General features: G+C 42.1%; 1 protein-coding gene across 3 annotated transcripts in view; it reads left to right on the top strand.

Moving 5' to 3' along the window:
• DENND5B (DENN domain containing 5B) overlaps positions 1-27,369 on the top strand; it is a 112,716-nt gene that overhangs the window by 70,519 nt on the left and 14,828 nt on the right. For 2 of the 3 annotated variants that reach the window (XM_017804834.1, XM_017804836.1), the window contains 8 exons: positions 1,898-2,428; positions 3,808-4,039; positions 6,127-6,277; positions 17,125-17,218; positions 20,532-20,663; positions 21,785-21,937; positions 22,463-22,541; positions 23,763-23,844. In XM_017804834.1, coding sequence (XP_017660323.1) covers positions 1,898-2,428; positions 3,808-4,039; positions 6,127-6,277; positions 17,125-17,218; positions 20,532-20,663; positions 21,785-21,937; positions 22,463-22,541; positions 23,763-23,844 — 1,454 coding nt within the window. Of the gene's footprint in view, positions 1-1,897; positions 2,429-3,807; positions 4,040-6,126; positions 6,278-17,124; positions 17,219-20,531; positions 20,664-21,784; positions 21,938-22,231; positions 22,265-22,462; positions 22,542-23,762; positions 23,845-27,369 lie in introns of all 3 variants that reach the window. The other variant, XM_017804835.1, reaches the window with a different exon arrangement.

A 27,369-nucleotide genomic window follows, 5' to 3' on the forward strand; every position in this document is an offset into this window, starting at 1 on the left:
CGGGGTAGAATCTGTCCCCCGCCCCTGATGTTTAACAAATGAGTGAAAAAATCAGCCTTTATGAACACCACAGGTCCAGTAACTCTGGGAGAGGGAAAGAAAGAAGACATAATTAACAGACAAGATCTTAATCTCAAATTCCTGTAGACAATAAAAAACCGAAAAATCCTTCGGCGTGCGAGCGGCGGTGAAGCGCTGTTCGCTTTAGCACTGCTTTATTGTTCAGGCCAGGGGCTAGCTTTTCAAGCTCTTGCTCTAAATATAAACCATTTGTTTGTTAGAGATAAAAATTCTAACAACTGGCCATCATGCTGTCTTAAGGTTACTAATCTCTCTGCATTAACTTTAATCATCAGATGTTTTTGAAGAGAGAAGTGAGACCAATTCCCCCGGGGTTTTCTGAATCCAAATCTCATTTTTCAAATTTTGTAAATGATATGCAGAGCTGAAATTAAAAAGCCTTTGAAATGAAATATTGATAGATAAGAAGGCAGTCCCTGAGCTAAAGAACCATACTGATACATACCACAACTCTTTAATAGCTGCATAGTTAAATAAAGCAAATCATTTGTAAGAAGAAATGCTTTTCTTTGTACAGACTGAATTTAATATGAAAAAGTGAGCTGAAGGGACACTTCTGCTTTACCAAATGAATCCTAATACCCTTTAAAATATCTATGTGAAAGGTGATTAATGTCAAACATGTCCCTGAAATATCTGATATATTATAAACATGTTTGCTATGGAATGTCTTGTCCTGCTGAAAATTAACCTTTTCAGAAAAGGAGGAAAACAAGTCCTTTCTGTTCACATAATCTGAAGATTAGTCTACAGTGTTTGGTAAGAAGTAAAGAACAGTTAAAGTGCCTTGGAGAAGGCAGAGGAGCTGTGCTAGTGGTCAAATCAAGCTAACAAAGACCTGCTGCTGCTGCCCTGTGGGTTTCTGCATCTCCCATTCTGCAGCTTTATGCCAGGGTGAAACCTGTCAGTTCTTAGCAGCTTGGGAATCTGACCTGGTTTAAGATTTTACTCAGCACAGTGCACTCAGACAGCGAATTTCAGATGTAAGCCTCAGTTCAGAAGATCAATTACTGTTTTTCATTCTGCTATTATTCCTGAGGGTGCATTTGCAATGTAATTAATTTTTATATGGGGTTCTTCCATCCCTCCATTGACATTTTCCTAGTAAAAGTATCTGCTCTGCTAGATTAATGTCTTCACTTAACTTTAATCTTACGGGCTGAGATCCATCTCCATTCATAGCAAAGCTAAAAGCACTCTCTTTAAATCTCAGGCAGAGGAATTGCCAAGATTAAAAGCCTCCATGGAAACAGGAGGTCAGGGGAGTGGGGAAATAGGGCACTATTTCCAGTGGACAGGTTGTACTCAGACATGATCCCAAAGGACTTACATGGGACCCTCTTCTGTAATTTGCTCCTAGCAATGTCATCTTTCTCACTGAACATCTTGTTCCTTGGTAGCACAGGTACAGAGGCTTCTTGCAGTTGGATTGTGGTAAAATAAATGGGCCCGTGAGGTGCAGTAATTCACACAGAAGGTATTTACAGGGGCTGAGAATTTTATTTTACTCTGCTTACTGCTGTGTCCTTGGCTGGTCTGGGAGGGCTTATCAAATCTTTATAGTGCAAAGTTTGGGATCTGTAAGTCGTGATGTTACAGGATAGGGCAGGAGACTTTATTTATTCATAAGTCATTGTCATCCAGTTGGCCCTGAGCTTGACTGAAGTCTGAAATGTCACAGGCTAGACAACACAGCTAAAGTCTCCTCCATGTGTGAGCACTTACCCTTCTGTCTTGAAGCACCCTGGGAAAATAAGGCTACATCACAGAGAAGCCAATTCAAGTGTCCATTTTGAAATTTTTCTTTGTATTTCAGGCAAACTTGTGCTTTGTGGACATCGATAATCATTTTATCGAACTGCCAGAGGAATTCCCCCAGTTCCCCAACAAGCTGGAGTTCATCCAGGAAATCTCCGAAGTCCTCCTGCAGTTTGGGATCCCCCCAGAGGGCAACCTGCACTGCAGTGACAGCGCCACCAAACTCAAGAACTTGGTTCTTAGCGACTTGGTGAACGACAAGAAGAACGGGAACATCCCCAGCAACGCCCTCAACATGTACGAGCTGCTGAAGGGCAACGAGACGATCGCCCGCCTGCAGGCCCTCGCCAAAAGAACGGGCGTGACAATGGAAAAAATCACAACTCCCCTGACAGAGAAGGAGAAGGATGGCAAGTTGTCATGCGAGGAGCTGGAGCTGAGGGACTACAAACTGAACGTGCAGCTTCGCGAGGTTTTCGCCAACCGCTTCACACAGATGTTCGCAGACTATGAGGCTTTTGTCATCCAGGCTGCCCCCGACATGGAGTCATGGCTGACAAACAGGGAACAAATGCAAAACTTTGACAAAGTAAAGATAGCCATGTATTCGTTTTTCCACCTAAAAGTGCTTTGGAGGGGGAGGGAGCATAGCTGTGTTATGTATACACAGCCTGGGCACTCTTTAATCTGCCGCTCTTCCTCTGCCTCACCGGGAGATTTGTCCATTCTCATTACACAGGCCCACATCACCTGCCAAAGCACATTGGTGCACATCCATGGAGCCGGTCAGAGCTGTCCCAGCTGGCACAAACCAAGCTGGCAGGCTTCTGCCAGCTGATGGGGCTGCTCCTCTGGCTTTGGTGGAAGGGTAGCAATGGAAAGTGACGGTTTTTTCTGTCTTTCTTTTTTTTGTTTGCTGAGAGGAGAGATGCACACATGAGACAAAAACAAAATCCAGCCTTTCACGTTACCTAAACTCACAGTAGAGGTTGTTGGTAATGGGTAGTGTTGTTCTGAAGGTTATCACTTTGGTGTGGCACAAGAGTACTGTTATGACTCCACTGCAGTGTGTACACAGGAGTGAAGAGGAAGCTGCGATTAGAAATGGAGAAATAGAGACAGCAGGCTAGCAAAAGGAATGAGAAATGTTGGGAAGCTCACACAGTTGCTATTTCTTAGGGACTGCAAAGTAGACAGTGCTCTTAGCCATCAGCTTTTTCACATACAAGTCCTTCTCTAAGGAGAATGTTAGAAGGATAAGCAATGAGGAACAGGCTATATACTGATCTGAGTCAGTTTTTGATAAAAAAACCTGCTGCCCTGCCTTTTACTGGTTTGTTTGTATTCAGGCATTAAACAGTGCAGCATCCAAAAGAAGGAGGTAATTTAGGCAATCTCTGCTAGTGCTTCTACAATAAAATGGGCTGTTAATTTTAGGGTTTGCAAAGCTCAGTTAGAGATTTAGGCCCACAGTCAGTTCTAATTGGAAATTCGTGATTAATTGCCCTGTGTAACGTCACAAAAGAGCATTAGCTGAAAGGCACTTGTGCATCCCTTGATACGTATGACACCTTAATATGGGATATGATCCCAAGCTGGAATGCCCAGACCAGAGGTCCCAAGTGGGCACACATGGTGGTGGTCTGGCATGTGTTGCACAGGGCTTGTTCCTGTGAGTGATAGCTGCTAGGTTGCTTTGCAAAAACTGGCAGCGTGAGCACTTCTTCAGTTACTCCATTTCCCCTTTGCTCCAGCTGTTAGGAAGCCTCCCTGACTGCTTATTTCTCACTGTTGTGACCAAACTCCTTTAGTAGATGGAGTCAGAACCTATCTGAGAGGTGGTTTTATGGCGGGGAAGCCTTGCCCAAGCCTTCCTGCTGGCTGCTGGATCGATTTGCTACTGCAGGATGACTCGTCAAGTCAGCGCTGGGTGGGAACATGGCACTAACAAGCTCTTCTGTATTTCAGGCTTCCTTCCTTTCGGACCAACCTGAGCCTTACCTCCCATTCCTTTCACACTTCATCGAAACACAAATGTTTGCAACCTTCATAGATAATAAGATAATCTCCCAGTGGGAAGAGAAGGACCCTTTCCTACGAGTTTTTGACTCCCGAATTGAGAAAATAAAGCTGTATAATGTGAGGGCCCCTGCACTGAGGACATCCAACTATCAGAAATGCAGCACCTTGAAGGAAGCAGGTACGTCCAGACGGGATAGTAAAATATTCAAAAGTACAGCGTCAGCCACAAAGAAATATAGGTCCTCAGTCATTTGAGCATTGCAGTCAATGAGGAAGCTCTAGAGCTACCTGAGGAGGGCTCAGCAGTGCCCTTATCTCCCCTAAGCAAAAACTTCAGCATGCTTTTGAACACCAGAAACAGCGTGAGCCTTTACCTTCCCTTTGAGCTCTCCTGGGCTGGTGCCATTAATAAACACAACCCAAACCATGGCACTGGGCTCAGGGTTTCTCATTTCAGGCAGCTCCTGTTCTGTTGCCAGGAGAGCTTTCCTTCACCGTGGTGGTGGGACCAGTGCCAGCCACGCCAAGGAGTCGAGCCCCAGTGTCTGCTCCACTGGCCTTGTCTGCCCCTTCCCATAAAAAGACCTTGTTTTGCCTTATGCCATTTGGTTAGAGCAGCGGGGGATGCTGGGGATGTAATCCTGTGTGGCATATTTAGTACCTCCAGCAGTAGAGTTCACTGTTAATGAACAATAACACTGTGTACTGAAGGCTTGGATTATTTTCCATTACAGTCACAGAATGCATTTTCAAATTGTACTGGAGTTACTTACTCAGTACATGTACAAGTATTTATTTCATTTCCAAGTAATACAGGGAAATTATATTCTTAAATTTGTTGGGATATATATTAATAAACTGAGGCAAACACATTTCTCATGGGGTTCTTTTGTTTAACTCCTTCAGAATGTTTTACATGTTATAAACATGGCAGAAATAGAAATCTCTGTGTGCTTAACTTTTTCTGTCTAAACCCAATTCTAATTTGCAGGTCAACTGTCTATTCAGCGTCTAGTTTTGGCAGATATTGTGGCACCAGAACCTCATTTTCTGTCTTGTGAAAAGCAGCAAAATGATAGTAATACCAACTTTCCTTCATATTTACCATTTACAATATATGTCACCCCAGCACTGATCCAGCACCTGTTTGTTTAACCTGCTGTTTTCAGAACCCTTCAAACCCTCTGACCCCACACTACCCACTCCTTTTCTCCAAAATGGAACCATACAAAGTGATTTTTATTTTTATTTTTTTTAAAGGGGAAAAAAACCCTACCAAGTTTCTAATAATAATGTATGTAAATCTTATGACAGTTTCTTTCCCATCACAGTTTTGTAAACTAGGAAATGAGTTCTTTGTTGTTCTTGAAAAATGGAAAAGGGGTTTTGCTTCCACATTTTGCATATTTATTCACTAGTTGTGATAAGCTGAAAGAACAGGCCTGCCCATTAATGGGTGGGCTATAAAGAGTTAAATATTAAAGTTGCTAATTAAATGTTTAATTCCCTCAAACACCCCAATCCTTCACAAGTTCATCTGACTCAGTGTTGAGAGGGTGACAGGTTTTATTTTCATCCTGCTCAAGATTTGAGATTGAAACCCTCATTTCCTTGAGGCAAACAACTGAGCATTAGTCTCAGCAGAGCCAGGATTCCCAGGGAGTCCTCCTTCCGTAGCCTCCTCTGTTTCCAAGCATCTGTTCATCCTGTTGATGCTGCTCAGGCCCTGCTACAGTTGGCTATGCTTTTTTGACGGCTTGTCACCCAGTAATGGCATATCTGATTTCAGGAGGAGGATCATTGTAGGTGCCAGATGTTTGCAAAACTCAAGTTTCCCCCCGCCATGCATCTGCTCAGGGAGATGTGTCTGGGCAAAGCGGGATGCCTGGTCCCACAGAGAGTTGCAGCTGGCCTCAGAGGTCTCCATTCTGCTGAAGGAACCTTGAAACCAAGCAGGGAATTGCAGGGAAAGATTGCACTGCGCTTGCCAATTCATAATGCATCCCAGAGGCTCCTGTAAATACCTGCTTACTTAACAGCTAACTTGCTTGTGCCAGCACTAGTTGTGTTGGGTAAAGAAACTAAAAGCAAAATTAAACCAAGTGTCTCCTCACTTCCGTAAGTGACAGATTTCCGTGTCTGAAGTCACTGTTTAACTGTTTCAGCGGGTTTTCAGGGATGTGAGCATGACCCCTCCTGTTGTGGCAGCGCGTGCCCTCAGGTGGTTCTCTAGCGCGGTTGTTCACCTCTGACTGTAACTTGCAGCCCAGTCCATCGAGCAGAGGCTGATGAAGATCGACCACACAGCAATCCACCCGCACTTACTCGACATGAAGATCGGCCAAGGGAAGTACGAGCAAGGATTTTTCCCAAAGTTGCAGTCGGATGTCTTGGCAACGGGACCCACCAATAACAAGTAAGCACGGGTTTTGTTTTCTGTGTTTAAAAGCACATTTCTTGTACAGAAGATTCACATTTGAACAGAACTCCTAATTTTGGATGGCATATTTTCAGTTTATTGAACCCAGCAACTCTTTCCATTTCTGGTTTGTATGGGCTATGATTTTTGAAGTTATAGCCACAGTTTGGGTTATGTTAGGAAGTGTCAGCTCTGGTTCGGGGAAGATTCCTCAGAACTGTGTTCTGTTAAGTACTCTGTTTTCTCATATATGTTTTTAGCTTTACCATTGCTCTTATGAATTTAGAAGTAATTTCTTTGCTGGTTTGCACTGAATAGGATAATTTTGAAACCCAAGCCAAAATTCAGATTCTGAAAGAAATTTTGGCATTAAAACCTCCACACCATCATGCAGAATGAAATTAATGCCCTCTCTGTTCCTTTCTTTTCTTTAACTGTTATGACATGACCCAGAGATTTTTGTAGCTCTCTTTTAGTTTCTTCATTGGAATACCCTGGAAGAATAACTTGGTGAAGGTAGAAAGGATGTGGTTCTGTACCTGGGTTTCTCTTTTGAGTCTGATAAGGTTCTGTGGTGCCCTTTGATATGAAGGTAGGGGTACCTATAGCTGTGTAATTGAGCATGCCAGTACATAGTTAATGTACCTAATGTAAAATGACAACCTGGAATACTGTTACACTTTACATTTGTACAGTTATAATACAAAGTAAGTGCTGTGAGTTTTTTTTAATCTTTCTTTCTTCGAACACCCCCCCAAGGGGGTTTCTCCCTCTTCAAAAATGAAATATTTGTGTACCAGTGATCACAAATTCATTAAATTATTCACTCAAGCTCTCACTTCCAGTTTATGTGGTAAGTCAAAGTGTGAGAGCACAGATAAATCCAAGAGCTTCAAAAGCTACAATTGTCCAAATGTTAAAGCAAGTTCTTGTTTGAGATATGTGCATGCACACAAGCTACTCTGAGCTGCTGTGTGAGGTTCCCACTCGTTTCTATTTATACACTTTTTGTGCACCCCAGTGCTATCTAATCCCTTTTTAATAACCTGCTAGGAATAAGATTTGCAAATGATACCCTTAAGGATTTGATGTTTAAAGAATTGCAATTCTTTAACAGAAATTTAAAAAAAAAAAAGGAGAAAAGGAGGTACACATATTTCAAAGTTCCTTTGTTTGCAGTCATCCTGCAAATGGAGACAAAAGTTTATGGGTAATGGTCCCTTGAGGAATGGAGGATTTCTTCATCTTGTGGGATGCTGTATTTAGCAGTCTGCCTCTTATCTTTATGATGAGTTTCAGTTTTACAGTGTCAGCAACAGTGGGAGTGTGCCCAGCCTGCTGGAAGTTGTTATATCTTCTGGCTCTATTGCAGCATCTTATCTATGAATAAGCATCAAATTAAAAATAGTTTTCCTTATGTCTTTTGAGATGCTTCTGTTAGATTGGTACCTACTCTAAAATGTGGCTCTAACTCCTCAAGTGATAATTTTGATTTAGATTGCAGCATGTTTCAGAATTTGTAAGTACAAAAATCCCATTACTTATCACAAAGCGATGTCAAAGTGACAAATGTTTGGAAGTCCTCCAGTTGTATATTGCCAAAAAGGTTTGTAATTGGAAAATCTCAAGACCATCTGTTTATATCTTTCTGCTTCCTGGTTTTCATGTGAGCAGCTGAGAGGACGCTCTCTCCCTTTTCAGACGTGTAATTCTGCTGAATTTACACCCATGCATAAAACAGATAGCTTTTTCATGCTCCCTGCAAATACAGCATGAGTCTTTTGACCACAAAATCAATTGAAGTGTAGTCTTCCATTAATTTGAATTTCCCAGTGTATAATTCTCGGAGATGCGTTTCATTTGCTTGTAGGACTGGACCTTTGCATGTGGGTGCAGGGTAAGAGAACATTTCAGCTACATCCCCAGACACTTCAGATGTAGCTATTGTGTGTTTATATTATAAAGTTAATGCAAAGGATATTGCTATGTAGATGAGAATTGTTTTTGCAGGCAGCTTCAGTTTAGTATAGCAAATTTTGTCCTGAATATTGTAAGGAAGTGTATTTGGAGGGGGGAAAAAAAATCCATTCCCGTGTTTCAGTCAGTTGTTGCTGAACAGTAGCAAATAAACCAATTCAAAGCTGTTTTGCTGAAAAGCTCACCTCAGTGGCCAGCAATCAGGTATTTATTGCTTCCCTGTCTGGGCTGATAAACTGACTAGAGCTCATAATGTTCCTGTAACCAGGCAGAGCACTAAAGATACCTCTGTGAGTCGCTGGGCTGTTGTATGTGTAATATGTTACTTCAAAATCACAGATAAAATGCAAACAACAAACACTTTAAGTTCTAGATCCTGTATTTGATCCCAGAAAACCACGTTGCCTAGGCAGGCAGAAATTGTGTTTGGGAGAAGAGGTGTCTGGCACTTGCTTGCTGGGGGCTTGGAGGGCAGGGCTTGGGCACAGAGGTGGGGTTGACAGGCACATAGGAGGATTTAGGAGGATTACCTAGGATTACAGAATCATTTAGGTTGGAAAAGGCCCTGAAGATCATCGAGTCCAACGGTAAACCTGCTACTGCTGAGATCACAATTTGAACCTGGTACATTTGAACCTGAGCCCTGGCCAGACTGGGATTAAGCTTTGTTTCAGTACAAACCTGACAGGGATGGTGGAACTGAGAGTAAGAACTCCATGGGAAACGAAGGCAGGCCTTTAAAGGTTCCTTAGGGATAACATTAGGCATGGGGATCCTGAACCTATCTAAACAATGAGGGCTTAAAAAAGGAAGCTTCCTGCATGGATAAATGATGAAAAAGAGAGAATCAGAGTAAATGGTCAGTTTTCATACTGGAGGGTTGATCACATTAGGATGTGTAAGTGTTAAAACACTGAAGTCTGTCAATCAGAGGAAGTCCACTGATGTTTCATCTGTCAGCCCACGGCCCTGCTTAGCAGCACGCTTTGCCCCACTTCTGTCACTCAGCTGCCTCCTCCTGCTTCCCCTTTACAGGTGTCCTTTAAAGGACTGGACAAGGGGATGAACCTGTGCTCTCTGGGCCCAGCCAGCATCAGGCTCTTGCTGCTTTCGCTCACCTGCTTGGTCATTTCTGGAACCAGGAGAGCATCTCTTCTTACACTTGCTCCTGTTCTTACCAGCTGTTAGGGTGCAGGTACCTGCTCAGTGTCATTTAGGGCTGGTATTCACCTCTTCCCCTGTGGTGTTGTGTGGAAATGTTGACTTGCTTAGCTAAACAAGAACTTCAGTGAAAAACACCTCTAAACTTCAGTTTACTGAAAAGAAACAAAAAGTTTAAAAGTAAGCAAATAATTTAAAAAAACCACCCAAAACAACAAACCAATAATCAAAACCACTAAAAACCCCAAACAAACAAAACACCCCAGCCCCCTACCTCCATAAAACTGGAGAACGGGGTCCCAGGTGTATGATTAGTTTCCCTAATCATCTTTTTGATCAAGACCACAGAAGATGTATAGCTGCAGAATATGCTGATCTAAACTTAAATGAAAGATGATAACTGTTGTATCCAAATTTTTTCTATAAATTAAAGGAATATTATTTTTCTCTAAAGAAAACAGTAATTCATCCAAGCTTGCAGCAACTGAACAAAAATCACCTCACCCAGTTCTGTTCTCTTTCCCATCAGGCGGTGTCCCACTTGAGGGACTCCCTCTGCTCTCATTGCCTTTGATACATCCCCCACATCATGGGAAAACCTTCTGAATCTGCAGAGAGCAGCTGCAGCTTCCTCTGGGTACAAAAGCATCCCCCATCATGCTGCTCTAACCTTGTAAAGCAGTGGCTTCTGCAGAAGTCCTCCTAGAAAGCGTCCCAGGAGAAAACAGGCTGCAGTCCCTTGGGCAATTTGTCTGTTATTCTGGAAAAGAGCCGTGGTTTCCGGAGTCCTCATTTCCTTTCTCAAACCTCAGCACCACACTGTGGTTTCTACATGTTCCCTTCTTCCTCTTCTGCGTGCGTTTTCTGCCAGGCTTTTAAAATTGTAGCTGGGGCTCTACTGACTGATGCATTTGCAATGATCCAGGAGTGGAATTTGAATGACAAAAAGCCAAGCTACATAAACACTTCATGGTTTCTGATTAGCTAATTGTTAAATTAGGGGGAATATGCTTACAGTGCAAAATTAAAACAATGAAACAAGCTGTGTTTTCAATCTAATTGATTACCTTGTAACTTAATTTGTACTAAGAAGCTTGATAAATGAGATTAAATATTGCAGAGGAAAACACTGATTGTGCACAAAGCATGGGAATATATTTGCATTCTGGTGATTTGAAGTGAATGCCTGCAAAGAACAACTGAGCTGATTTTTTTCTTATAGCTTTTGGTTTTCCAATGAAGGTTTTGCTTTGTTACACATTTACAAAATGGCTTAAACTACCCTCTTTTGCTTTCCTTTCTCTTTAGCCCTTTTTTCTCCCGTCTTCGTTATCTGAACCCTGCTTTCCTCCTTGCCTACTTCCCTGACCAACCTGTTTCCTCTTCCTGCCCTGGCCATTTCTCTCTCCTGAGTCCTCTCCCTTATAGCCCAGCTTTGTCTGTCCTCTGTCCTGCCTGACTTGCAGCAATCCCTAAAGGAGGGCACAGTCTGAGTCTTCAAGCACAAATCCAGCTATACTTGGCCCCCTAACCTCAGGCTTTAGCTGAGTGATGAGTTGCTCTTGCCCATGAAGCAGATTTCAAAATTCTTTGCTTTCTCCAGGCGTTTGTTCCTGATCTGTATTTTGCTGATCTCACCACTGTGTGTGTCAGTATTTATTTGTAAAAATCATGCACTAGGAGTGTATGAAGTCGGTTCATTTTTGTGCTCCAGTTTATGGCACAGCTTGTGAGGACACTGTCCTGTGGCCTCCACCATCAGCCCCCTCCTCCAGCTGGGAACTGTCCAGGGCTGCCTGGTGCTCTGGTTCTCCTCATTTTTAAATAGGAGTGCTGTTTGCTTGTTACTAACATTTAACATCAGTTAAAATTTTTTAAGAAAATATTATATATGTGTATATATATATATAATGCAAAGGAGTCAATGAATCTCTATATGATGACAGAATTTGTTCTGGTTTTAACTGAACTAGTTTTTGTATGAGAGATTGTCTTTTTTTTTTACTAAGTGGTTCATATTATGTGGTCTTTTATTACCTCCCTATCTGCTGGGTACCATTTCAAGGCTGTCTATTTTCAATTAAGTTTTTTTTTTTTTAATCAAGCCAGACAATTGCATTTTCAAGTAATATAGCATAGCATCTCTGCAGTGCATCTAAATGAGCATGAAATGAGTCAGCAATGAGCCATCCCCACACAACTCTGATGTTATTTAAACTTTGTGAGTAGTAAAAGCTCACCTTTTACATATGAAAATCTGAAAGATGCAGTTACTACACAGAAAGTAACCTAATACAGCAAACCACTGACAGGTGCAATGAAAACATGAACCACTTGTATTTAAATACATGCCTTTTCGAGAATAAGGTGTGACTGACAATCTGTGCTTAAAAATGGTTTCTGAGATAGGAGACATGTGCTGTGGTGACTTGGAACCTGATGGGCAAGTCTCCCTAACTGCTGATCCTCTGCTCAACTTGTGCAAGGTGGGGAAAGTACAACTAACTTCTCTGAGTTAATATATCATTTTAACACAGCTCTGCAGAATTAAAGTTCTCAGGGAGAACTGGATCGAATCCTTGCATCCTCTGTTCCATTTGCTCTCCCCTGAACAGTGCTACTGTCTCAAGGGACTTTGCAAATTAAATACCACTTAGGACAGTGGTTCCTCGGGGCTCCAGAGGTGATGCTACCGGTTTGCTGCCGCTGTTCCTTGCAGCAGATGGCAGTTGTGGGTGCCACCCTTTTAAATCACTTCTTTTCATGTAAACTGGTGAGGCAGCCTGTCAGTGCAAGACCACTCTCTTTAAGGCATTTTGCTCATCTTTGTCCACCCGATGAGCAGTTTCAAAGCTTTCCTATTCCACCCTACATCAGAGCTGGGAAAGGTGCGTAGGTCTCTCTCTGAACCTTCCTTCTCCTTACCACAGAGCAGCGTTTGTGAAGCAGATTCATAGTGTGGATCCCCTCCCCTGTCAGCCCTGTGAGCTCCATTGGGTGGAGCTCAGTTTTGACATTTCTTTTAATTTGTTTGGTCTGACATGTATTTGACTTGGAATCTCTGTGCAGTCCCACACAAACTGCATCTGAACCCAAGCAGTTTGCATGTGCAGCCTGTGTGTGTTTAATGTGTGGAGGCTGCATGCATGCTTTAGGGGGATTTGGTGGAGGGTGTAGTACAGGTATGTGCTAATTTGTGGATACAGAAACACAGGTAACTCTTTGATGGGCATATATAGGTAAAAAAGGTATTGTCATGATTTGCAGACCTAAGTAGCAGTCTGCCTCATGAGATGGTTTATATGAGGAGATTTAGATTCCGTCCTATAGACAAGTGCATTTGTGTACTTCCTTCTCTTTTAACACTGTAAATAGATTGTAAATTACGATAGTGACTTTCATGGTGATGGCAATATTGGTTAAATCCATCTGTGAATGATGTTCTCTAGCAGCATGTTCATGTGTTGCAGTATATATCCTGCCTACTAAACTCATGTCTGGTTTGGGTAGACATCATTTCTTCATTTCTCCGTAGAGCTTTAAAAAGCAGAGTGGGGAAAAGGGGAAGAGAGAGAGAGATGTACACATGGTTGCAATACAACGCAGCCAGTCCCTGGTATGAGGCTGCTGCTTTGCTAGATTGTTTCTGACAGCTTTGATGCTGACTACCTTACCACTTCTGTTATAGAAATCAAGCATCACAGGTTAAGTATCTTCATTTGCAAGTGTCACTATTACATTTCCTCCAACCTCTGCAAACCTATTCCTATGCTTGTTGTGTCTCATTTGATATTAAACAACGCTGACTGAAATTCACTGTTTTCGTGCTACAAGGATCTTATTATGAGATGCCTTCATTTCATTTCTCTATACTGAACAGAGCACAGTCTTCCCTGATCCCTCCTCTGAAATATCCCTGCTTTCTCGCAGTCCCTGAAGGTGAGGACCATTCATCTGTGAACGTGGGAGTTAGATACAGGCAGACATACCATACTGAAACAAGCCTTTTCTCACTTCTCCATGTAGGCAGTTTGTCCCTGGGCTCCCCACAACGCTGTGCCTGAGCTGCGTCTGCTTAATCCCCAGAGACTTGGTGCTTGTAGCAATGCTTCCGCTGTGAGGAGTAAATGAAACATGCCTGTAGTCCATGCTCATGGCTCTACCAGCAAAAAATGAAGGGGAGAGGGCATTTTGTGGGTCAGGAACAACTTGGGCAGCATCCAGGCTGAGCAGCAGCACTGCAGTGCTGTGCACTCCCAGGTGCCAGGCTCATCCCTCCAAGGTAGGGACCAGCCAGGAGGGCTTGGTCTCCTCAAGTACCTGCTCCATAAGGACATGGGTGGTAGTGGTTCAGCTGAAAAGCCCAAGACTAAGGGCTGACAAGCAGGTGTTTGCTGGTGGGATTACAGCTTTGCTCACTGCTTTGGCTGAGGTGTGAATACAGCAGTAGCTGACGGCAGCGCCAAGAGGAGCACCCGGATGGGATTTCAACAGCCCGGGGAAGGTGGTGTGGCTGCTGGGATGGGGTTTTATACCCCTTAAAATCACTCTGAGTGATCAAAAGGAGAGGAAGAGTAATTTAAAATGCAGTTGCTGCTTGTAAGAGGAGCAGTTGTTATAATATTGAAGCATTGTTTTGGGAAAATTCTATTTGGCCCAGTAAAGAAAAGGCTTTAAAAGATTTAGCTGCTTAATCCTGCTTATCTGCTGTTAGATCTTCATGAAATCTCCTGGAGAGATTCAGAGCAGCATCTCAATGCACAGACCTCACTCAGTGTCTCAACAGCTCCTCTCCCTCAGCTTAGAGGTTGAGGAAGAAGGAACGTGCAGCTCACTGCGTGTGTAATTGCTCCAGCTAATGAGCAGCAGTCATTTTTTTCATTAACACCCAATGATCTTTACGTTTGTATCCTTAAAATGTTCAAATGGTTCTGATTAATAATCTGGAGAATAGTCTGTGCCTTCTCCCAGATGAAGTACGGCGCTGGAATGAACTGAAGATGCTTTAATGATGGTGTAGTAGCTGTAATTATTCTGTAGCTTTCATTCTGCTTTCACCTTTGGTGAGACGTGTTCCCTCAAAGGACAGTTCTAGCAATTCTTTTGTCTTCCAGTAACTGCAGAAATGCAGATGGAGAGGGATCCAAGCTCTGTCTACAGTTCAGAAACTACCATATAAATTGGAGCATAAAAATATTATATGGGTAATGTTTGATCTATAGCTTAACTTTCCAATGTGTTATTGGCATTCTATCATGTGAAACATAAACGTGGTACTGGCTTGCAGTAAATGGAAGGTCTCCAGAGCCGGGTAGCTAAAGTCACTTTTATGTCTGCTATCTTCTGTTCAGGGGTGTGGGGTTTTGTGCTACATTTCTACTTGTTGAGATTATTAAAATGTAGGATTTTATTTCTCCCTTTTCAGTCATCTAATAAGGTTTTGGCTATTGCTTCTGAAAAAAAAAAATTTAAAATTGTGACTTAATAAACTCAGGGGCTGTTTATTTTTAAGACTTCTGCAGAGGTGCAGAGACACTTATGTCAGTAGTGTATTCCTCTGAGAAGGTATCGGCATTTACTGTGCAGACACCTATTGGGCTGTTTCATTTAGTTACCAGAGACTTGAGGCTACATTGCTTTAAAAATAAATTCCTTGTTGTATGGGATGCTGAGGTGAAAAACCGTAATTACATGCAGACCCAGATTTCTTCCTTTGTACTTGTTTTCTTGATGTTACTTGGGAGGTAGGACGGGACTTCAGTTTGACTATAAAAACTATAGTTCCTATGACTTTTTTTCTCCCCTTTTTATTGGTGCAGTTAGCCAAAATTCAGTCTTCAGTCGACCCACCAGAGGAATTGGTGGAGATAGTTAGTTAGGTACATGTATGCAAAGTCCTTCTCTCTGGAAACAGGAGGGTTTGTTTATCAGGGGTCATATCTCTGTACTTCTCTTGGGTCAGGCTCCTCTCCCTACCCATCCCAAATGGTCTGCCAGACATGTCAGACCAAGTCCAGCTCAGTGCAAGAGTTTTCTCCCCCTGGCATGTATCTGCCTATGTCACCAGCTGAAACTCCTTGCCCAACAGTTCAGATCCCAGATCTTATTTGTGTATGCTCTTGTTTGGGGTGCATACAGAGAAATTGATGGATTTGGGATCTGGAGACTGCTGTTCTCACCAATATCACCAATGTGGAGAGTCTCACCAAGCACACACTTCTGTCTTTGATGTGGACATCTACAGGTGCCCTCTGTATAGATCTATCAAAGCAGAGAACCCAAATCCTGAGGGGCTCTGCCTGTTGATCACAGTTCCTATAGAAAAAGCCATCTCAGAGCAGTTGTTCTGGCATGGTGCCCAGCATGGACACATCAGTCTGGAGTAGAGGGGCCAGGATGGAGATGGATTTTGAAGGGTCCCTTTGGTCCCTTTGACTCAAGTGCTGAGGTTGGCAAGTGTGGGTTTTGTTTTCTTTTTATTGCCTTTTTTTTTTTTAATTATTTATTATTTTTTGTTTTTTTCTTCCAGATTAAGGTTATCCCCTCAAATTCTTCCAGGCAGTTTCCTCCTGTAGGTAGAGCCTTTTTCATACATCCTGCCAGGCACCAGAGCTGGAGCACTGCTCTGAACAGGATTTGTGTTCTCTTTCACCTTGGTTTCACTCTTTATCTTCGGAGTGCAGGAGAGAGGCAGGTGACTTCATGAATTGACTGAAAGGCTATACACTTAAAGGCTTTTTTTAAACTGTATTTGAAAGATAATTTTAAGTTTAATAAACACAACTACAGTAATCAAGTGATATTCTGAAGATATAGCCTTTATGTGCATTAAACTGCTTATTTTTAATACTTGATAGTTTGCTTTATACAGTGTTATTTCCGCTTTCTTTTATAAATATTGCATTAACTTCATTTTCTCTGCACCAGTTGAGCATTTTTGTTGTCAAGGATTTGGTATAAAGGAATTTGGACACTTGAGAGCTTCAAAGTTGCCCAGTTTCAAACCTGGTTACCAGGTGGCTGCTTTCAGGTGACAGCTTCAGATGAGGAAAAATTCAACTGGACGTATATGAACATGTGGAAAATAACGAGGGGGTTTTTTGGTATTTAGAAACCTGATGCAAAAAAACAGAAAGTGAAGATAGCAACATGATTAATCCCAGGAACATCAATATCACAGTAGTTACTATTGCAATGAGAAATTTCTCTCAAATAGTTCCTAGAAGTCCAGAAAGGACAAGTAGCACTTCTCACAAAAGAGGGAAATCATAGAAGTTGCTGCTCAAAATACATCATTGTAATTTTGTTTGTTTCTACAGACACTGTTTTTATCAAACTTCATCAAACGCAGTGGTGTTGGGTAGTTAAGTACAACAGTTTACCTGGTGGTGGCATCAGTGGTGCTGCATGACCTGTGTTTTGGATGCCAGGAGCTCTCACTGCAGACCATGGCAGGCAGTGGGCACGTTTCCATGAGGATTTTTGTCCCTTGGGTGCACAGTGGCCTGTTGTCTGCCAGATGGCTTACCATGGGGAGATCAGGCACCACTTTGCACTCGTGCTTACTGCACGGTCCAAGTTCGGGCTTCTCCTTCTCTTGCTGCAGCCCCATCGGATGTCTGTGGCTCCTGACCCAGGCTTTTCCTCCTGATTTTTTTTTTTTTTTTTGCTGCTCATGTGTGTCTTCTCTCTCTCTGACTTCCCAGCCGCTGGGCCAGCCGCAGCACCACCACACAGCGCAGGAAGGACCGCCTGCGGCAGCACTCGGAGCACATCGGCTTGGACAACGATCTGAGGGAGGTAGGTGGCATCATCTGCAGGCAGCACAAGCTGTGATCCAGGAGGTGGAGGTTTGGACAAACAATGTGCTTATTGCTTAGGGCAGTTTTGTGGCTACTGTGATATTTGTTTGGGTCTCTGTAGACATTTAGATGCGGCTTCACTTGTCACAGATGCTTGTATATGTTGTACAACTTCAAAGTACGCAACATAAATAAAGTGCTTTTATTATTTAGGAAAAAGACAGCCCCATTGTCATCAGAAAAAACGGCTTATTTGCTGTTTTAGACCCTGGTTGTGCTGCTGAATGCAGGCAGCAGAGCCCTGGTGCTTTCCTGAGTGCAGCTGCTGAGCTCTAGCCAGGTCTCTGGAAAAGTCAAGCCCTTGAATAAATGTCAGTGCTGTAGAAGCGAATGAGGCAGGGTTCTTTCCTTTCTTTTAAAGGAATTTTTTTTTCTTTCTCTTGCGTAGATTCCTGACATGAGTAAGCCTGTTTGAAAGGTTAAGACTTTGGGGCCTTTTTATGCCTAAAGCTTGGAAACTCCCATGCATCTTATAAATGTCAGTCACATACATGCATTTCTTTCCCATCTTTTCAGTTCCTTGTCCTTCGTTAAATATTTTCTGCCACATTTTTCCGTTGATGTCCATGTGCTGCTTTTGTACGTCAATAGCAAAAATAAAACACTCATGCTGTTTTGTGGTAAATCTTGCCGAATAATGTTGACCAGTGTTGGAGTTTGCCCTCTGAAAGAACCTGAGCAGATGAGTGGACTCTTCAACCATAGCTTCAAATGATGTTTCAGTGGAAACACAGCAAAACAGCACTTTTACATATTTGTTGCTATTTTTGCTAATATGGCTTTGCAAGTATATTTTAAACAGTGCCTCGTGTGTATCTCGGCAGAGCCTTTTCAATACTTTGTCATGTATTTACTTTTTTCTTTTTTTGGCTGTGGATCATATGCATGCTTCTTTTGCTTTGTCTCCTCTTTCTTTCTGGCTGTTCTGCCATTGGGGCATCTGCCTCCTCTTAGCCATCGGAGGAGCTTTTGCTTCGTCAGAACTCAATGGCCTTCTGGGAGTGGGATCAGGGACCACCCCCTCCTGCACGGCCTCCTAAAAAATCCTTCTCTGAATGCTGCCTGGTATGTTTTAGTTTTTGTTGTTGAAAGCTGCTTTTGAGATGTTGCTAGCATGAGGAACCTCTGTCTTCACGGCGCCTCAAACCTCTCCCTTTCTCATAGAGTAGGAGCACGTCCCTGTAGCGCTTGGAAGTGTGGTTATAATCAGAAAAGTAACTGGAAATGAGCTTCCACTCCAGTTCCCTGGCAAACACAGTGGCTCCAAGGCTGAAAGACAAGAATTTGTTTCACGTTCTTTTTTTTTTTTTTCCCCATGTTGCTAAGCTGGTGTCAAATCCGAAAATCATCACCTTCTGACTGCTGAATTATTGCATCCCAGTGTGGAAGAAGGTGGTGGTGGATGTTGATGAACAGGCAAAGTGCAATCAACTGATTCTCTCAGCCCACCCTTGTTCTTCTGTTGAACTTACAAGAGCTAATACTATTCTTTTTTATTTTAGTGTAATAACAAGATATATAATGAATAAAATAAGGTTATCCATGTTTTGTACTCTTCAGACTATAACCACACTTTGCATTTTATTCATCCCTTTAAAAAGAAATATTAGATTTCCTAGTTATATATTCCCTTTATTACTTTTTTCACTTGTTTTGCTGTTAATTTTTGCACTGAGTTAGATGGAAGTCACTTGTGAGATTGCTTGATGGACAACACGCTTTCATCATCTGTGACTTTTTTTTAATTCCCACCTGTAGTTTTTCAACTATTTTAAAATCCTTACAGTATTGGTGCAACTGTAATCACCTAACTGAGCACTTTTGATGAACACAGCTTTTCGTGGCAGAACCCTATGTTCTTGTCTGAGCTATTGGGGTGACATTAAGTGGTTCTTGTCCCAATTTTGTGTTGAAAAAATCCAGTTGTGTCAGATGAACTGTACTCTCCCCCCCCAAAAAAAAAAGTGAGCTATTTCAATTAACTTCAATATGTTTGGATTTTACTTTTGCTTTTCCTGATCTAGTGGAAGGTGTCCATGCCCTGGCAGAAAGGTTGGAACTACATGACCTTTAAGGTCTCTTTCAGCCCAAACCATTCTGTTATTCTATGAAATAAATTTTCTGCCCAGACAGAAAGCTCCAAGGATGCAACAGCCATAGTGACCTCTCAGTTTCCCAGAAAACCCAGGCAGCAGCAGCACTAAGTCCCTGAGGGAGATGTGATCCAGCCCTCTCTGGGAAGGAGTGATCATTGTCACATACCATCCCCCAAAGAGGCATCATTGACTGGATGAAAACACAGAGCATTCCCATACCAGGCTATGAGCACCATGTCTCAAGACTTTTATTCTGCATCATTCTATTATCTTACTCTTTTTTAACAAAAACTTTATGAATAATGCTTGAACAACTGGCCAACTTCTCAGCCTTGCTCAGTCCTCTTGCTGATGTTTGGGTCAGATGTCACTTGATTTTTTTTTTTGGTGTGTGTTTTTTGGCTTAACAAATGAAAGCCAAACCGAAAAATACCCCACCCCTGAAGACAAGGCAGTGGAGCAGGGAAGTTTAAAGGTCTTTTATTACTGCTTGGATCTTTCTTTAAAGAGTATGCTGATTTTTTTTGTCCATACTTCACAATTATTACTCCATATAAAAATGATCCTTACTGTCAGTTCTGTTTAAAATAAGCTTCACTCGTAATCAAGAAGTTAATTGAGAATAAAGACAGGTCTCATTTTTCCCACATAAACTATCCAGATGAAAAGTAATGGATGAAATCTTTCTCCTTCACTAAGTGTATTTCTGCTTCTTGTAATTGATTTTCAGAGGATTTTTTTTTCTATTCATGTGTAGTCTGGTCACAAATTAGGCAGTTTTTTTATTTTTATTTTTTTTTTAAGTGAGACTTAACAGTGAAAAGAAACTTTACTGGGTGTTTTGACTTTATTGCTTAACGAAGGTGTTGCACTTTATGCACTTGCTGTGCCTAACTTCATGCTGGTGGCTAACAGCACAGTTCACTAGCTAGTGTTGACTGATTCTGTACCACGCAGGAAAATATCTTGCTTTTTCTGTTGTCAGAAGGAATCACTCCACTCCTCCAGCCTGACACCTAAACATCAGACAAATCAAGATTTTGTTCCTAGATTAACACTAGCTCATTCCTTTCCACCAGCATTTGCTTGCCTAGGATTAGGATGAGGAAAGTCCCTCTGACTTGTAATATCTAAAAATATTCTCTTTGTTTTTAGAAATACATGCAGGAGGCAAGGAGTTTAGGGAAAAATTTAAGGCAGCCCAAACTCTCAGACCTCTCTCCAGCTGTGATTGCACAAACCAACTGGAAGTTTGTGGAAGGGTTGCTGAAGGAATGTCGCATGAAGGTAGGTCATCCCCCGTGTGTTCTCCCCTTGATTACACTGAGCCTAAATAGCATCTGTAAATGGTGGTCTGATTCACAGCTGGAGTGGCATTAGTCTGTTGGAATATCAGACTATCCACCAGCGTGGATATCCCTTTAGTGTAACATTTACATTAGTATTACATATAGTTTAATATAGTGTATCAATTAGTGTATCAATTAGTGTATCTTTAGTGTATCATTAGTGATACATTAGTGTATCAATTTAGTGTTACATTTTTCAACAGCTAGAAAAGAAAGGAACGTGTCCTTGCTCTTGTATTTATGCAGTTGAAGTTGATGGAAAGAGTAAAAAGGACAGGAAGGATAATCAGCATGATCAGACATCTCCAGGAGGATTTCCTTTAATTGTTCGTATTTACGTGTAGCCTAAACAGAACGGGCTCGAGACCCTCAGTCAAAAGGGAAGAATTCAGCATGTGTCACTTGTGCATGTTGTTTATGCAGAGCAAATGAGGTATAGCAGTTTCTATTATTAAAGGAGCTTTTATGGACATGAAAGTGTAGCTTGTGTCTGTTGCAGTTGGTGTTATACTGCGTTACCTGAGTGTTAAACTTTAATGGCTGTAAAAAGAAGAAAACCAGAAAGTCAGTAAGACTGAAAATGTATCTAGTGCTTTTCTCTGTTTTGCTCTATACTCTGCTTGGTAGTAGATCAGCAGTGTAGGAATAGGACAATGGATAAAGGGTATAGAAATAGGACAGCTGGAACAGGCTCCCCAGGGAAGTGGTCACGGCACCAGTTCAAAAAGAGTTCAGGAAGTGTTTGGACAATGCTCTCAGGCACATGGTGTGATTCTTGGGGCTGTCCTGTGCAGGATCAGGAATTGGGCTTTGATGATCCTTGTGGGTTCCTTCCAGCTCAGGATAGTCTGTGATTTGAAGTAATCATGCAAACTTTTTTTAATACAATTATTCTTGTTAATTTACAAAGCCTGTAAAGATATTTAAACTTTCTCTGGTCAAGCTATTAGCAATGGTTTCTGTATTAAGCACATTCAAGTGAACTCATCTAGAAATTCTGTCCCTTGCTGGATAATATTCTTAGAAACCTTTGGGGATTTTTTTTTTATTTATTTATAGACTAAACGCATGTTGGTAGAGAAGATGGGCCATGAAGCAGTTGAGCTGGGACATGGAGAAGCCAACATAACAGGTCTGGAGGAAAATACATTGATTGCTAGTCTCTGTGATCTGCTAGAAAGGATCTGGAGCCATGGTCTGCAGGTCAAGCAGGTTGGTAGCTGGAAGCTTGGAACTTTGTGTGAACACTATTCTAGCAAACACTGAATGCCATCACTACCTTTTTAGCTGCTACTCAGTGGTGTCATTCCAACATAAAGTGGGAGGTATCTTTGGGCTCGGAGTCCCTGGTTCATATCTTGCCAAGGTTGAGAAGTTTTGGGTGTTAGGGATTTGGGTGGGGGGCATTGGTTTTTGGTTTTTTTCTTTTTCTATTTGAGAGGTGCCTCTGGAAACTGCAGTGATGTTGTCAAGTATGTGTTTGGTTTCTTCTCTTTCAACCTTCACAAGGAAAACCCAGAGAGAGGACAAAGAAACAAGGTGGGTGGTGTGACTAATAGGTCAGTGGGATGGTTCTCTCTTTTTCCTAAGATTTCATGATCCAAGAGAGAAGGATTGATTGTAATTACTGAACATTTTACCCATTTAAATGCCATTCTATTATTTTGCCGTGTTTATTGGCCTCTTTTCTTTTGCCTGAATTTATTTAAAGCTGCGTGCTATGTATTCCATTTTCAGGGGAAATCTGCTCTGTGGTCCCATTTGCTTCAGTACCAAGAGAGAGAAGAGAAGCAGGAGCACAGTGCAGAGTCACCAGGTGAGTACTTGGCAACTGACTCCATGAAGGGTCCATCACAGTGAATGAACTTGGGCATGGGAGGAACAGTGCAACCACATGAAATCCATGCAGGATTTTTGGTGTATTTCTTTGCTAATATCACATTTACATTTTGAGACTTTTCATCATCATTGTGAGGATGTCTTGATGTCTGGGCTAAATAGATTGAAATTCTTGGAGGCAAAGGAACATAGTTACTGTCCTTGTCTGGAAAATCATTTGATGTATGTTCACTAGCTTCATTTCCTTTTAATCGGCATTGAGTGAGGTGTGAGAAGCAGTGCTTCCACAAGAGATGATTTCTGTAGAAGCTGAAAGTGTGGAAGTGGGGGTAAGACAGCTGACATTTTTCTTTCAGTGAGCATAATCTGTCTCTCAGATCCCAATGTGAATAACTCCATATTCACTAAATCTTTATACTGGTGGATAGTACAGTTCAGAAACTGTGTAATTGATCTCTGTACATCAGCCTAGGTGCTCAGTTTAAGCTTTGGCTTGGCCCTTTACAATCACTAAATTACTTCTGTGCTGTGAGAGAGATTGGTTTTCTGATGACCTGGAGATCTCCCTGCCCAGTGGCTGGGGTATTGTAGTCAAAATCTCTGAACTTTAGTTGGTCATCTTCCAAGGACTCTCCAATCCAAATCCTGCTGATGGGAACTTGTATGATCAGTCCTCGAAGATGCATTTATGGAAAAACTAGTCTCTCTCATGAAAAGACGTTTTAATAAGCTTCAATGAGTAATGCACTAAACAATCTGGCTGGCAGGCAGAAATTCCTGAGAGCAAAATGTGTCACCAAAAAGCAGATTGATCAGAGTAGCAGAGCACAGAAATGCGTGGCATTCTTAGCATTGAATATGTTACTGTAGCTTAATTTTATCAAGTTCTTCTCAGCTGTGAGCTTTTCCTAGAAACATCTCTTACTAATAAAACTCATCAGATTTATGTTAATGTATTTCACATACAAAAAAGGAGGCTAAATCTCTGAATTCAGTGCTGGATTAAGGAAGGAATAGGTAATGTATTCAGCATTTTTCATTTTGTCTACTTCTACGTTTCCAGGATGGAGTTAGTAATAATGCACAGAAACTCTGCAGTTACCAGCCACTTATGATTGTTTTCACTGTATGTGAAACAAATGCATTGTAGACTATTTCTGTAGTGTTGCATTAACTTCATGTGTTTTCTCCATTGTAGTTGCTGTTGGAACAGAAAGACGAAAGTCTGACACAGGAATTACTCTGCCTACATTGAGGGTTTCCCTGATACAAGATATGAGGTACACAATTTGGTTCCTAAAGCACTGATTGTGGTTTTAATTGTGTAGCATAAGGTAAAGATCCACACTGGCTTTGGGTCTACAAAGGCTAAGGAGAATTAAACCTTCTCTTCAACCCACATTCAAATCTATGACAGGTTGCCTTTCCATTTTGAAAAACCTTTTCTGCATGTTCACTTGATCTATTTTATCTAAAAGACAGTAAAAGCCACCCACGTTTTACTTGGATTTTAGTTTTCCCTGGGTGGGGTTCTTCCAGCAGTAGAGCCAACTTCTACAACTAACAGCAGATACGTTGAATTCCTTGGTTCTTTGAGTTTGTTTCTTTTTGTTTATGTCAAAGTACTAACTGAGCAAGTACAGTTGATAAATAGAGCAAAGGGACATAAAAACTTGCTCGCAATGCCTGAACAACGTTCTTTCTTCTCAGCTAGCATTTTATGGCAAATAGTAATAAATGAACAAATTTAGAAATGTATTCAAATTTAGAATTTGGGTGAGTTTAAAGCTAGGATGTGAAGTTAGGGCAGGTGCTCTGCAGGAGACCACAGCCTGGCTGTGGAGACCTATTCAAGCAATGTTGGTTTGGAACCAGAAGGGTTAGAGGGTAAGAAGAGGTAGAGGCTGGTGTGACAGCACCCGACAGAAGTTCTTCAGGGCATCTTTTTGAGCAAGCCACTGCCAGGTCAGGCTACTTTTTTGACACTTGTTTTGCTGGGGTTAAGGATTGCAGTGGGCTAAACGTGCCATGAAAAGAGAGGAGGACTAACACAATAATGCACATCTGTAAAGAGCTGCTAACAATTGCTGACAATGTAATGTGTGAGACGATATGAGTGTTTCTTCTTGTAATACCATGTCCTCCTTCCACATAAAATTGTGGCAAAAAATCTTATGGCAAAAATAAAATTAATTGTAGTAAGTTCACAAAACCGTAATTACAGCGATGTGATTTTTACTATGTGTATTGATACAGATATATTTTTTTTTTCTGATGTGAGATCACACAGATTAGTCAGACTTTTCTGAAAGAAAATCACTGTACTTCCCACCTGCAGTGTCCAACCTTTTTGTTTGATGCTACACAGTGTGAGTCTTGTGCTCTGATTTTGAAGAATATGACATGTCACATAAGGCTAAAACAACATGCAAAAGTGGGAGAGGGAATATATACAGTGTAATTAGAAGTATGGTGCCAAGAGGTCATTTTGAACATGTGTCTGTCATTTTAGCATCCCTCTCATGGGATGTGGCAGCTATCTACTTAATTCAGTCCTGCAAGGCTGACAGGCATGCAGAGGGTCAGTCTGAGGAAAGGATGAAGGAGGATCTGGAGCGGAAACTCACGTGCTGGGAGGGGATTGCTGGCAGAGGAGGCTGTGTGTGCTCACTGCTGCGTGCAGGGGTTCTGTCTTCCACGTACTTCCACTGGAGTAATGAAAGCCTAGCACAGATCTGAGCTCTCTCGTTTGAATCACAAAATTCTTTCTGCTGCTCTTCAGAGAAAAAGTACAGAAGCAGAACATTACTTTCTGTAATATCTTGGGTATTCGTGATTGTGCACAAACATGTCTTGTCATGGAAAATGCTGGGCAGATGGTGAGTTGAATTTGTCATCTGTAATCTCGTGGCATACTTTCTCCTGCTTGGAGGGAATGCCACTTAATATTTGTTTGCACACACAGATTCAGGCTGAAGTTAGAAGGATGGGTAATTGTTAAATTACTGGGGTTGCGGTGCTAACTGAACTAATGGCTAGAGGATTAAGCATTGCCTTAAGCATGGCTTGTTTTTGATGGCTCATGCAAGGTTATATAAACAACTTAAAAAGCAGGGCTGAGTCACAGTCATGCTCTGAGTGTGCCATGAGCCTGTGCTACAGGTAAAGTGGTGTGTCCTCTGCCTCCCCTGCAAAGCCAGGCATCTTAGATGTGGTAAGGAAGATGCTCAAAGTGTTTATTTTGGCTTTGTGCATGGAGTCTTGGCACAAGCATGTTTGGGGGTATGCCCTTCAGCTTCTCCCCTGGCGAGGATCTGCAGCATCTCTCCCACCCCTCTTCTAGCTCTCCATCAGATTCCTGCTGCAACCTGCTTCCAGCATGGCCACAGCCCTCGGGCACATTGCTGCATGTCCAACCCAACCAGTCAACACCAAGGCAACTCCCCAAAACCTTTGGTCCAGCTGGCTTCAGGTTTCTGATCCTTTCCCTTCGGACATGTTCTTCCTTGCTATCAGCGCTTGGTTTCACGCCCGTGTTGTGCCTCCCCTCCTGCAGGGAACTTGCAAGTGGAGAATGTGAGCTGGGAGCTGGGCCCACAGCAGTGATACTTAATCTGCTGTGGTCAAAAAGAAGGCTTAGCCAAGACCTGCTGCCTACCTGGGATGAGCTAGTATGGCTTGTTTCTGATGGTGCTGGGATGGGGAGCATGCACACCATCCTCAGGGGCATGGCAGCACTGAGCAGTTGTAACCTTTTCTGTCAGCACAGCTGTTTACAGGGGGGATGTCCTCCCATACCCCAGGCTTACATTTGACGGGGTAAATAGATTTTTTGTTATTACTAATGGGATTAAAAGCAAGTCCCAGCCAAGGGAGTTGCATTGAAATGGCTGTTCAGTGCTCTGACAAGAAGAGTTTGCTGTGCAGTGTTGAGCACACAGTACTTATGCTGAGGTCACTGATAAAAATAGAGCTGTTCTGACTCCCACAGCTGAGAGTGAATTAAATTTGGGTTCCTGAATGCCCTGTTCTGTTATACTCTGCTTTTGCTGACACCAAGACTGATTACTGGATCTTTTTAATGTCTCTGGCAAGCTGTATGGTTGCAAATCCTTATTTTTCCCAAATGCAGAATTAATGCTAATCTAGTCTGAGCCAGAAGCAGGTAATGAAGAGGCACAGAGCATGCATGGAATAAGGTTGAGTCCATCTGTACTCGAATCTTCTCACAGTGAAATAACATATTCCGCTCGGTGTTTCATATTAGATGTAATTCAAGCTGAGCACTCTGGGGGAAGGGGAGGGAGGGAGATGATAGTCTGTGCTTTGATCTTCCCATCTCAAAAGACTTGAAATATCTGAGAAGAGTGTCTCAACACGATGTAGTTGAGTGTAATATGCATCCAGTTTCTCAAGGACTCCGGATCACATGTCCAGCTGTCTGGGTTGGAAGGTCTAACACTGGCTGCCACATCCTGAGCCAGGGATTTCCAGTGCCAGGAGCAAGGCTCTGAGCAGCAATTCAGATGGTAGGCATCACTGCTGACAAAGGGAGGCTGCTGAGATTGGTTATAAAGGACAAGGACATGTGTGTGAGTGTAATGTGCCCTCCTGCGTTTGTTTTACAGCTCAGCAAGAATTAGAACTTATCTGGTCCGTCAGAAAACCATCTGTGTGTGTTAGTAAACAGGAGGAAGTTTCTTAAAAAAAAAAAAAAGGCTTGTTTTTTTTGTTTGTTTGTTTGTTTTAGAGCTTTTAAGCAACCTAGGTTTTGCCACTGGCAAGCTACCATCACTCTTATTGAT

This window comes from Lepidothrix coronata, unplaced genomic scaffold (genome assembly GCF_001604755.1).
Source record: "Lepidothrix coronata isolate B3197 unplaced genomic scaffold, Lepidothrix_coronata-1.0 Scaffold10, whole genome shotgun sequence".
NCBI classification, from domain to species: Eukaryota; Metazoa; Chordata; class Aves; order Passeriformes; family Pipridae; genus Lepidothrix; species Lepidothrix coronata.